The sequence below is a fragment of the Vespa velutina genome, chromosome 1, assembly GCF_912470025.1.
Source record: "Vespa velutina chromosome 1, iVesVel2.1, whole genome shotgun sequence".
NCBI classification, from domain to species: Eukaryota; Metazoa; Arthropoda; class Insecta; order Hymenoptera; family Vespidae; genus Vespa; species Vespa velutina.
The window spans coordinates 17,641,511-17,654,010 of record NC_062188.1 but is presented as its reverse complement, the minus strand read 5'-3'; the positions used below and the strand labels follow the sequence as shown (position 1 = coordinate 17,654,010).

Here is a 12,500-nt window from a genome sequence, read left to right as displayed (position 1 = left end):
TGTGTGTGTGTGTGTATCTATATAAGGTACTTTATAAATTAACCGTAATCACTCTTTTAAGATGAACACATAGACATTTGTTTCATTTTATATGGTTAATTTTTATATCATAAACGAACGAATTCAAAGAATTTCTAATTAAATTTATAGATAGAAAGAAATAAACATCTATTTTATATATATATATATATTTATTTATTATATAAAAAGTCAATTGAATGCGACGAAACAGGAAATTAGAGAAAAGTGAGAGAAATAGAGAAATAGAGAAAGAGAGAGAGAGAGAGAGAGAGAGAGAGAAATAAAGAATATTCACAAAAAACAATATTTATAGACTTCGTTCCAGAACATTGATTCAAGATAGAAGAAAACCATCTCGCATAACGGCGGAGCAAAGAGCGTACATACATACGCTATAGTCTTCTTTCTATTTCAATAGACATACAGGCAAAAAGTTAAAGGGTTTCTACTTCTTTATTTCTTTCGAGTCTTTTTTTTTTCCTTTCGTGTTTCTTTCTTTTTTTCTTTTTTTCTTTATTTTTTTTTTTTTTCTTTCTTTTTTCGTTTATTTTTTTGTTTGTTTGTTTCGAACATTCGAGCCAACGTCGATAGACGAGAAAATAGCCGTGGCTTCTTTAAGCTTCATCGAAATATAATATAGGAATTTGGAGTTTCGTTAAAAAAGAAAAAGATAGAAAATAAATATAAACAGTAGATAAATATGAAGAAGGATAGATAAAAGAATATATTCGTGGAAAATGAAATGAAAGATTTCGTCGATTTCGGCTCTTAGAGTGACGTATCGTATTGTCATAATCGTAAACGTCATTTATGATTCAGTCTCGATGAAAGCAACACGTTGATATAATATTAATAATATAAAAAATTTTAAAAAGATGGAAGATAGATAGATAGAGGGAGAGAGAGAGAGAGAGAGAGAGAGAGAGAGAGAGAAAGAGGAGGGGAATAAAGGATAAAGCAAAGGACGTTTTTCGCTATCGAAAGGAATCCGTAGTCAAAGTGAAAAAGGATATTAAGAAATACCTGTCACTGATGGTTGCTTCGCTTCGACCGATCTCATTCGAGTTATAATTAAATTTAAAGCAATCTCGACTTTTCTCTTGACTTATCCCCTTCTCATTGTTCTTTTTCTTCTCTCTCTTTCTCTCTCTTTTTCTCTGTCTGTCTGTCTGTCTTCTTCTATCTACCGTTAAACGCATTTCCTGTCTTTACAGAAGGAAACGTTCGCCTAGCGAAGAAATCTCTGGCGTGGGCGATTGTATACGGTTGATAGAAGAGAAGAAAGTAGACGACGAGGATGAGTAGGAGGTAAGGAAGAAGAAGGAAAAGAAGATGAATATAGTGAAGGAAAAAGAGAAGAAAAAGAAGAAGAAGAAGAAGAAAGGAGAAGGGGAAAAGAAGTGAAATAGAGAGAAGAAGGGAGGACGCTCGAAAGAGGTAAATTGCCTCGGGATATTTAATCCCATGGAAAGGTCCAGGGGTATCCTTTATTGGCTTGGCGAACGAGCAATGGGCGAGATAAGTTTCCCCGTAGGATCGATGGCCAATCACGTTAAGCGATTTTCGCGCCTCGTTATCCTTTGTTTCCTTCTGCCGCATGAACGGATAGACGAACGAATGAACGAATGAACGAACGAACGAACGGGCCGACCGACCGACGGACGGACGGACGGACGGACGGACGGACGGACGGACGGATGAATGGATGGCCGACATCATCCTCCTCTTTCTACTCTCCTTTTATCTTCTTCTTTTCGTTCTAAATCGATTTTATATTTGCACCTCTTTTCGAGTATCGATGTCGCCGCGACATTTTTCTCTTTTTAGGAGGAAATAAAGATGGACAAACAAAAAATATACAAAAAATCTTTTTTTCTAAGTATCGAAATATTTCTGATCTAAAAGAGATATAAAGAGAAAGAGAAGAAAAAAGAATAGAAAATCTCCGTATATTATAATTCTTCCCTATAAAATAATTTATAATGATAGTTCCAAGAAATAATAATATAATACGATGTATTATATTTATCCTTAATTTAAATTTCAAACTTCCAATTATGTGAGACAATAATTTCAAAATATTTGCTCTCGACTTTCATTCTTTGTCTGTTTGTTTTTTCTTCTTCGTAATACATTCTTAAAAGAATAATCAAATTTAACGAGATATCCTTGAGAGATATGAAAGATCGTACGCGCGTAGGATCTTTTTATAAATGTCTTTACGATAAATAACGACGGATTGTTAGTGTACCTGTCTACCTACCTACCTACGTACATATCTACCTACCTACCTACCTACCTATCTATTTATCTATCTATCTATCTATCTATCTATCTATCTATCTATCTATCACGAAATATGATTACCATTTCGTTCGGAAGAAATGTGTATGCACACAACAGGAGTACCTTGTCGATGGACGCTATCATGAATCATCGAGCGAAACTTCTCCTCCCTCTTCTTCTCCTTTCACTCCTATTTTCTAGCAAAACTAATTTTACTATAATTCACGGTACAGAGAAGCAAGAAAAAGAGAGATAGCGAGACAGAGAGAAAAAGAGAGAAAGAAAGGGAAACCTGGTGAGAAATGTAAACAACACCGTGCTAATCCTCCCTCCCTCCCTCTCCTCTTCCTCCTCCTCCTCCTTCTCCTTCCCTCTCCATTTCGTCGTTGTCGTTGCACCGTTCTTCCTGTTTCATCCGTAGAAATTGAAGAGAAAGAGAGAGAGAGAGAGAGAGAGAGAGAGAGGAGTATAGGAGTGAATATAGGATGAAGACGGGTCAGAGATAGATAGATAGATAGATAGATATAAACAGATAAAGGGAAAAAGAGAGAGAGAGAGAGAGAGAGAGATCCGAATTAAGGTTCGTTTTCACAGAACGCCGCGGGCCACGATTGAATTGCCACCCGCTGGCTTTTCGCGCGTAGTGCTTTCGGAAATTAAGCGATATTGTGCCTTAACGAATGGGATTCAAGCGGTTCTCGTTTATTCACTGGTAGACGACGAAGTTAAAACCGTGACTGTAGCAATAGCTTCCGAAGAAAGAAAGAATAAAAAAAAACAAAACAAAACAAAAACAAAAAAAAACGTCGAGAAAGTCTACGATATACTTCAGGACGGCGATGACGGCGACGACAATTCGTTATGGTATATCTTGGGAGGAATTAAATTCGATAAGTATATGAATCGGAAAGAACGGGATTTGTTGTAATAAGCAAAAAAAGAAAAAGGAATAAAACACAAAAAAATAATAAACAAAAACAACAACAACAACAACAAGAGAATGTCTTCTTTTCGCCGATTACGAGAAAAATTGAAAGAGTGAGTGGATGGGATGTCAGGTACAGGGATGAGGGCCGAGAGGTGCGTGGGATGGTTGTTCACGATGATATCGAAAAGGCACGTCGTGATTTTTCTAAATTTAATAAAGACTACGTGGAGTTACCAAGAAAGAATAGAGAGAAGAGAAAAAGAAGGACAAAGTAAAGCAGAGAAATAGAGATAGAGATAGATATAGACAAAGAGAGAGAGAGAGAGAGAGAGAGAGAGGGAGGGAGGGAGCGAGGGAAAGGACGAGGAGGAGTTGCGAGACACAAGCGTTATTGCCTCGGTGGTGGAGTTCATGGCGGTTAATGGTGGTGGTGGTTTATGGTGGTTGCCCACCACGGTGCTGCTGGTGGTCGTACCAAGCAATATCCGCTCGGTCACGTAGACTGACCTCAGCATCGAGCAATAACGATGTCCAGGTCGGAACGTCTCCGACGCGTCGCCTACGTGAAACGAAGAGATATCCTTCGATAGGAAGGACAAACCCCATACACGCGATAGACCACGACGAATAGGACGACGACGACGAAGACGACGACATTCTTTTTCCCATCGACGGCTTATTATTTTCTTTTTATCATTATTAAAGATAGACGAAGCGTTTATCAATGATATGAATTTCTTTCGCGATTGTTTTTTTTTTCTTTTTCTTTAATTTCTTTGCCTCCTTCCCATCCTGTAAAATTTAATCACCTACCACCTATGTAACCTTGAGCTTCGATATTTAAAAAGTTTTAAACGAGAGAACAAAAGTTTTCTTTATTTTTACTTTCATTTCCATTAAATTCATATAATACGTTTGTTGTTATTAATTTTCGTTTCTTTTTCTTATTCTTTTTCTTGTTTTTTTTTAATATAATTTTCTCCTTACACGTTCCATCGAACAAAGATCATGTTCTACGCTATTAAAATCATAACCCTTTTGTTTGCTCCTTCTACGTATCTATCTACATCCTGTAAGGTTTAAATATGCACCACGCATAGTGTACGTTAATCTTATCGACTTACCGTACATCTTCCCTTCGTCGGAAAGGATAATTTTGCGTCGGCCGCATGGCGGATATATGGTGAGAGCTTCCTGGAAGCTTTGCTCGATATCCGGCGACCATACTCCCTCCGCGTCCGCCGCCGACAGATCCTTTTCGTCCTGAAACAAGAAAGTGTGATCGAATATGAGAGTACGAATTTAACTTTATCGTGTTATAAACATGAGAATTCGATTGGGAAATGTATATATATATATATATAAATATTTATATACATAAATATATATAAAGGTCGAAAGGTAAAAAATTTCTTTCCCTTCTTTTTTCCGATGTAAATATTCTTATTCAAATAGGAATTTTTCATTTTATTTATGAGAAAGAAAAAGAAGCGAGAGAATTAATTAATAAGAAGAAATAAAGGAACAAAAGAGAAGGGGGGAAAAAAAAAAGAAAAGAAAAAAGGAAGAAAACGATAAAAAGGGAAAAAGAAGTAACAAATTGAATATTCTACACCCGTTATACGTAAGAAAAATACGAATTCTCGCGTTCGTCCAATCAGAGGAGTTCTTTCGAAACAAAGAAGAGTCCCTCGAAGATTTTCTCGAGGCAAAAGCACGCATGGAACGCGAGCTGGTAGGTGGACGCCGACGATTTTGCTTCCTGCGATTCGAGAAATTCTCGCGAATCCACTTTTATTTCCGGCCGTTCGCGTATAGCCCTTTCTATTTGATATGTGTGTGTGTGTGTGTGTGTGTGTGTGTGTTAGTGTATGTACGCACGAGAGGCTATCTAAGTGGACGAAGAAAACGAGACTCGGAATTTCAAAGAAACGAAGACCTCCTCTTGTGTGCCTTACGAAGAGGAACTTACCGATTATCTTCGAGTATATCTGTCTACTAAAAAAAATAAAATAAAAAAAAAAAAAAAAGAATAAAAAAAAAATAAAATAAAATAAAATAAAATAAAAGAAAACCGGCACGAATACCCAAGAGACTTTTGCTCATTTCTTCATCTTCGAAGAGAAATCGATAGATGTTTATTTTACGAACAAGATATATCATTAAATAAAGATTGAATATATATCGAAAATTTTTATTATATATATATATATATATATAAATTGAAAATACACGATGGTATAAAAGTTTTTAGATCATTTTTTTTTTTTTTTTAATCAATTACCTACTTTTTCTCCCACCTTTTTTTTTTATTTATTTAGATCATAAGAAAAGTTCCTAGGCTTCGACATTGAAAAACAAAAATTATTATTAACATAGTAATTTTAAATAATATATAATAAATAAATAATTACTTTATTATTATTAAAAAAAACAAAAAAAAACAAAAAAAAACAAAAAAAAACATAAACAAAAAAAAAAAAAAATAATTAATATCGCTTGAAAACTATCGTGTTTGGCTTAATAAAATTTTTTATTTGCAAAAAATTGTTAAAATTATGCGAAAAAAAGATAAAAAAAAAAAAGAAAATGGATCATTTTCAGCAATCGTTTTTTTCTTTCTTTCTTTTTTTTTTGTTTTTTTTTTTTTTTTTTTAACAACCACAACATTTTTTTCTTCAGATATCTCAATTATATATCGCGATACTCTATACGTACGTAAGTTCTTGCGTAATTCACGTTGACATATGACGTATTCTATATGTTCTACGATTGAAATAAAAAGTTTTAGAATCTAAACAATGCCGTAGGAATATTTTAATAACGAAAGCAAAAAAAAAAAAAAAAAAGAAAAAAATTCACGATAAATACGTTTATTATACTCACATCGCTAATTTCGCCAACGTCGAGGTTCTTCGTATCCGAGCCGGAGCCGTTGGCGTCGGGCGGCGGCCCGGAACTCGCGGGAGTCCACGGCGCGGAAATGGTGTCGGCTGCAGCCACCGCACTGCCTGTAAAAACGAGAAAAAAAGAACAGATAAAAAATTAGAAAAACACACAATTAAAAGGAAAAAAGAAAACAAAAAAAAAAAAGATAAAAAAGAAACAGAAAAAAAATTAATAATAATAATAATAATAATAATAATAATAATAATAATAATAATAATAATAATAATAATAATAATAATAATAATAATACCCTTCATTCGTTATCTCGTTCGAGATTTATATATCGTACTAATCGTTCATTTCAATCCCACATTCGTACATACATACATACACATACATACATACATATGTATATTTGATTGAACGTAAATAAATGAATAATTACAATTAAAAAAAAAAAAGAAGAAGAAAGGAAAAAGAAAATAGCAAAGAAAAAAAAAGAGAGAGAGAGAGAGAGAAAAAAAGGAGAATTGATCAACCCCCAAGCGTCCCTTTCCCAGTAATATATTAACGAACAATAAAAATCACTAGAAGGAATTAACTAGACGAGATCGGATCGAGGAGAATGCGTTAAAAGCTTCATAAATTCGTTCACTGTTATATCATCGATGTTATCTCGTTAAATTTGATAAGCTACGGAGTTCGTTGGAAAGAAAAGTGTAAAAGGGTAGAAAGAGATAAAAAGACAGATAGACAGAGAGACACAGAGATAGAGATAGAGACAGAGAGAGAGACAGGCAGAGAGAGAGAGAAAGAGAGAGAGAGAGAGAGAGAGAGAGAGAGAGAGAGAGACAAAGATAGAGAAAGAGGGATGTTACGTGAAGGACGGGAGGCTCCAGCAGCCGAGCAACAAGTGTTCGCCTGATATCGCTGGTATCAGTGCCGCGTGGTGTAATGGTGGGGGTAGCTCGTAGGCGGTACACTCCGCCTACCGGGGGTGGAGTGTGTATGTTAAGCCCCTGGTGTATCGTCCCCATCGTCAACTCTCTCTCTATCTCTCTCTCTCTCCCCACCATTCTCTCTCTCTCTCTCTCTCTCTCTCTCTCTCTTTAGTCAACTAGCTTTCCGTATCCGGGTATCAACGCAAGCGAGCTAGCGAGAACATCCCTCGAAAGCGTCCCTCTTGCAATAATCCCCGGGGAAAGCGGATGAAAAGCCGAGAGAAACTACGTGTCTTGGCAAACCATAACCAAAAGGGATGTGAGAGAGGGTATGGTCAAACGCCATCAATTGGTTTTACTTCTTCTTCCTCTTCCTTTTCCTCTTCCTTTTCCTCTTCTTTTTTCTTTCCATTCTTGTTTTTTCTTTTACTCTTTTTTCTTTTTCTTTTTCGGTTTTTTTTTTTTTTTTTTTTTTTTTTTTTTTTCCTTTCTCTATTTCTTTCTCCGTTCAATATATATCAATATATAATGCGATAATAATTTTATTCTAATCGATTATCGATTAATTTCGTTTGATCGAAACCAATGACATATATGTTGCGAATCAAAAATGCCCTTTTCTTCTTTTATTCAATTTACTTGTAAAGAAAAAAAAGAAAAAGCTTTTCGTTTCTTTTTTAATTCGGCGGTAGTCGAGAGAGAGAGAGAGAGAGAGAGAGAGAGAGAGAGAGAGAGAGAGAGAGAGAGAGAGGGACTTTGATGGCATACTCTTAGCGGTATACTCGTAAGAACTTCGTCATTTTTTTTTCTTTGGTTTTTTTTTCCCCTCTCACAAAGTTACACTCGAAAGGAAATGACAGGTAATGGGTCGTGACGTAGAGAGTACTTCACTTCCGTGACAAAGAGAGTTACTATTATTAATGTTATAGACGTCAACGGCGATCGTTCGGCACTGTTATTATGGTAATGAGGAATATTGGCGGTACGGAGGCAATTACGATGCGAATGCTTGGGCGTGACGTAATAACGTGAATGATTAAGTGCTCTCACATTACCGTAAACGATATTGTATGGATTACGAGCTATTATATGAGGACCTATATCATGGGCCCGGTTTCTATCGGAGAACCGAACAACCATTTGCCCAAAACAGATCGACCCATCCTATAATCATTTGTCGGTATGAACGTTTATACCTTCCTGTAACGCATCGCGTCACTCCATATATGAGGTTTTAAACCGATAACTTGAATTTTGTTATTAAACTTCAATACGACGATATTAGGAAAATGTTATTGCATTTGGTTTTATCATACGATCTTACGTTAACGAGTACGAGACGATAAAAAGGATTACGAACAGATGTATGTACGACGTACTTATATATATATATATATATATATTTATTTATCAAAATCTTTAGCTTTATCACAATTGATCGATAGATACTTCGTTCAATAATTTCTTGAACGTTGGAACAACGAGCATTTCTTTTTTTCTTTTCTTTTTTTTTTTTTTTTTTTTTTTTTTTTTAACGTAAACAAATAGACGTTATTGAAATTTATCGATCGAGATTAACATTTGAGAAAGTTAATGATATAGAGCAATGTTAATTCTTTCTAATCGAATCTAAATAGAAACGACGTTGATCTTCACAGAAAGATGTTCGGAGAATTTGGCAGAGTCAAAAGTATGCATTTACTCTCTCTCTATCTCTCTCTCTCTCTCTCTCTCTCTATCTATCTATCTCTTTTTCTCTTTCTCAAGTAGTAGTAACAGTAGTAGTACACGATCTTTCAACATCAGTACGACAGTAACACCAAAAGCTCGGAAAACGCGCAAAGCTTTAATAGAGACACCGGAAGGGAAGCTTCGCATAGTATGCACGTATGTGCTGTTGTATTAGTGAAGCTTGTCAGAGAGCTACACACTTGTCAGAGAGAAACACAGTGAGAGAGAGAGAGAGAGAGAGAGAGAGAGAGAGAGAGAGAAAGAAAGAGAGAGAGAGAGAGAGAGAGAGAGATACAGATAGGGATGCGTACACGTGTACAGAAAACGAAGAGATCGTAGAAGCGCTGGTATTTCATGGTATATATATATATATATATATATATATATATATATATATATATTTGGTGTGCGTATAAGCTGGTATAGTTGTGCGCAGTGGTAGACGGTACGCGCAATGCCAGGACGGCAGGATGCATAGATCATGGCGGATGACGCATGGTTGCATTCGGCGCACGAGGTGGTCGAGGGGGGATGGAAATGTACGGATGAAGGATGGGAAATGGCCAGGGCAGGCCGTGATAGGGTGCATCCACACCCCCGTTGCCTTGCTAAGGTCTGAGAGGGAGAACCAGAACATGTAGGAGAGAGAGAAAGAGAGAGAGAGAGAGAAGCTGTTTGAGCAGGGAATGGACATTGAGAGGTGGAGAATGAGATGGAGAAGGTGGAGGAAGATGGAAGAGGAGGAGAAGAAGAGAAGAGGTGAGGTGAGGTGAGGAGAGGAAAGGAGAGGAGAGGAGAGGAGTGTGGAGTGAAGAAGAGACAGGTTGGTCAAGAGAGGATGGGCATTTTGGAATGTCACGGGAGACCGCGACTCCTCCAGGGCGACCGTGAGAGACCCAAGCGACGTCCTTTTCTCTGGAGCATGACCTGCCCACTCGCCGATATTACGCTCCCGGCTATCTCTCTACCCTTATACTATCTTCTCCTATCTCGCATGGAAATGCGGCTACGCTCGAACCATCTACTACCACCACCAGCACCACCATCACCACTACCACCACTAACATCACACATTGACGTTGGTACGTTTTGCTTTTACTGGTGTTGGTACGACTAGTGCTACTAACGCTGCTGCTTTTCTTCCTCACCGACGAAACTTCCTCGTTCGGCAGACATTTTTCTTTATCCTTTCATTTTTCTTTAACGTAAAATTCTTCTTCCTCTCATACGATCATTTTCATTCTCTTTTTCTCTCTTTCTTTCTTTCTCTCCTTGATCGTTCCCACGGTCAGATTAAAATCTGACAAAAGCAATAGGAATTAAATGAACGATTACGAATGATATTATAAACGTATAAAAATTTATATAGATCGTTCAAGAATAAAGTATAAGCGAATATTTATTTCGATTTACTTATAGAAATTATAAACTATCTCATCGTCGAACCTCATGGCATTTCTATTAGCTTAATTCAAGTTCACAAAATGTTTGTTGTCGCTTTATCCGTACCGAAACTAAACTGTTATACAGACACATATCCACGCTGGATTCCACCTCTAGTATCTCTACCGAAAACCTACTCACACTCCTCCTTCCAATCTACTCAACCTACTCTTGGGTGTAGTAAATGGTGTGTTCGTAGGGTGATGGTGACGGTGGTATAGGTGATAGTAGGGTTTGTAGTAGTAGTGCTGTTGGTATTGGTGTTAGTGATGGTGGTGATAGTAGTGGTGGTAGTGCCACTAGAGCTAAGCTGTAAATTTGCCGTATAACCATTTCGGGGTGGCTCTCTGTTGGTCGAGTAGGCCAGCTTCGTTCTCTTCCTCTCTACATTTCCCTCTCTCTCTCTCTCTCTCTCTCTCTCTCTCTCTCTCTCTCTCTCTCTCTCTCTCTCTCTCTCTCTCTCTCTCTCTCTCTCCTCTCTCTCTCTCTTCTCTCTCTCTCTCTCTCTGTCTCTCTTCGTTCACGTTCTCGTACTGTAGAGTTTTGGGGTGGATAGAGAAGGTCGGAGTTAGAAACGGGGGGGAATGGGGAAGCAAGAGACGGGGGGTCGTAGAAGCATTCATAGCAGAGACCAGAGGGTGGCTTCGGTGGAATGCGTCCCGTTTAATATCGCGGAACATTATATATCGCCTCCCTTGTCCCTACGTTGGACCGTACCGCACGGCATAACACGTACAAGAGTACGAGAACGGGGCACCATGCGCGCTCGCGCAATACCCCTATATAACACACGCACTCTATAGATATATATATATATATATATATATATATATATATATATATATATATGCCCTTAGCGATTTTCATTGTTGGAGGAGGGGGGATGGTGGTAAGAGGGGAAGTTTCTCTTGTGCGTGAACGACACGAACACCTGCTAACACTACACCATCCTTATCTACGTCGTCATATCTCTTCTCTTCATCTTACACGTACATATTATATCCTTGCTTTTGCATTCAGAATGTTGGAAAAAGAAATTTCAAAAATATCTATATACTTATATATATATATATATATATATATATATATATATTTTTTTTTTCTTTTTATGTTTGAGATTTAACTAACTGTAAAACAATTTGTTTCTTCTTTTTCTTTTTTCGTCCCTTTTTATTTTTTCTTTCTTTCTTTCATATCCATGAAAAAGTTATATATAGTACTACAAAGTTTATATAACAGTATTAATTAGTATAATATAATTTTAGTATAATAATCGTAATATTCTTTTCCATTAACATGAAAGTTTAATATTATATGTATTTAAACTAACTATCGATAATTTAAGCCTGTCTTTTTTTTTTTTTTTGTTATTTCAAACGTACGTTATTTAGAACGAGTAGGGTAATCATGTCGAAAAAGACGTACGTACACCAACGATATATATATATATCGTACGTATGTGTATATGTGTACCTTCAATAGTTATTACACTTTACTCTACTATGCTCTTTTTATGAAGGATTTCTTTATTCCTAGTTCTCGTCAATCGGAAGTCCCGTTAAGATTGATATTTCTAAAAGGTCATAGACAAGACAGAAAGAGAGAGAGAGAGAAAGAGAGAGAGAGTGAGGAAACGCAAAGAATAGGGGAAGAGGAGGAGGAGGAGGAGGAGAAGGTCAGAAAGAAATGCAATTCGTATGCATTTATGCGAAATCAATTTCCGTCTACGTCGAGGAGAAGCTCGTTACGAGGAATCGTTCTTCGTGCGTGCTCTCTTCTTTTCTCTTTGTTTCTTTTTTTTTTTTTTTTATTCTTCTTTTCTCTTTTTACTCTTGTATTTTTTTCTTCCTCTTTTTTAATATCTTCTCTTCTTTCTTCTTCTTCTTCTTCTTCTTCTTCCTCATCTTATTCTTATTTTCCTTTTACTACTTCTTATTCTCTGACGTATACCATTCATCTCTAGAGTATCTTTGTCGACTCATCGTACATTTCTTACCGATGATCTCGCATCTCGATTTCATGCCACACTGATCTATCTGTCGCGATTTCATGGTCGACCGGCCTTCCAGAGATTTCTTTTTTTTTCTTTTTTCTTTTTTTTTTTTTTAATATACACACACACATATACACACACATATGCACATTGCTTGTATTTTTTTTTACTTTCGAAAGAACGAGAGAGAGAGAGAGAGAGAGAGAGAGAGAGATAAGAATTCATTTATGATATCACGTTACTTCTCATACGTACACGCATACATTCC

At 36.7% G+C, this 12,500-nt stretch overlaps 2 protein-coding genes across 5 annotated transcripts in view; one reads left to right on the top strand and one right to left on the bottom strand.

The window, feature by feature from the left end:
* Positions 1-12,500, bottom strand: part of LOC124953057 (protein scalloped) — a 181,875-nt gene that overhangs the window by 27,284 nt on the left and 142,091 nt on the right. For all 4 annotated transcript variants that reach the window (XM_047503918.1, XM_047503908.1, XM_047503936.1 and 1 more), the window contains 2 exons: positions 6,122-6,246; positions 4,360-4,498 (listed from right to left, as the gene is read on the bottom strand). In XM_047503918.1, the coding sequence (XP_047359874.1) occupies positions 4,360-4,498; positions 6,122-6,246 (264 nt within the window). The remainder of the gene's footprint in view (positions 1-4,359; positions 4,499-6,121; positions 6,247-12,500) is intronic.
* Positions 9,522-12,500, top strand: part of LOC124953068 (uncharacterized protein DDB_G0271670-like) — a 10,446-nt gene continuing 7,467 nt past the window's right edge. Inside the window, exon 1 of the mRNA XM_047503951.1 lies at positions 9,522-9,878. Coding sequence (XP_047359907.1) covers positions 9,635-9,878 — 244 coding nt within the window. The 5' untranslated portion in view covers positions 9,522-9,634. The remainder of the gene's footprint in view (positions 9,879-12,500) is intronic.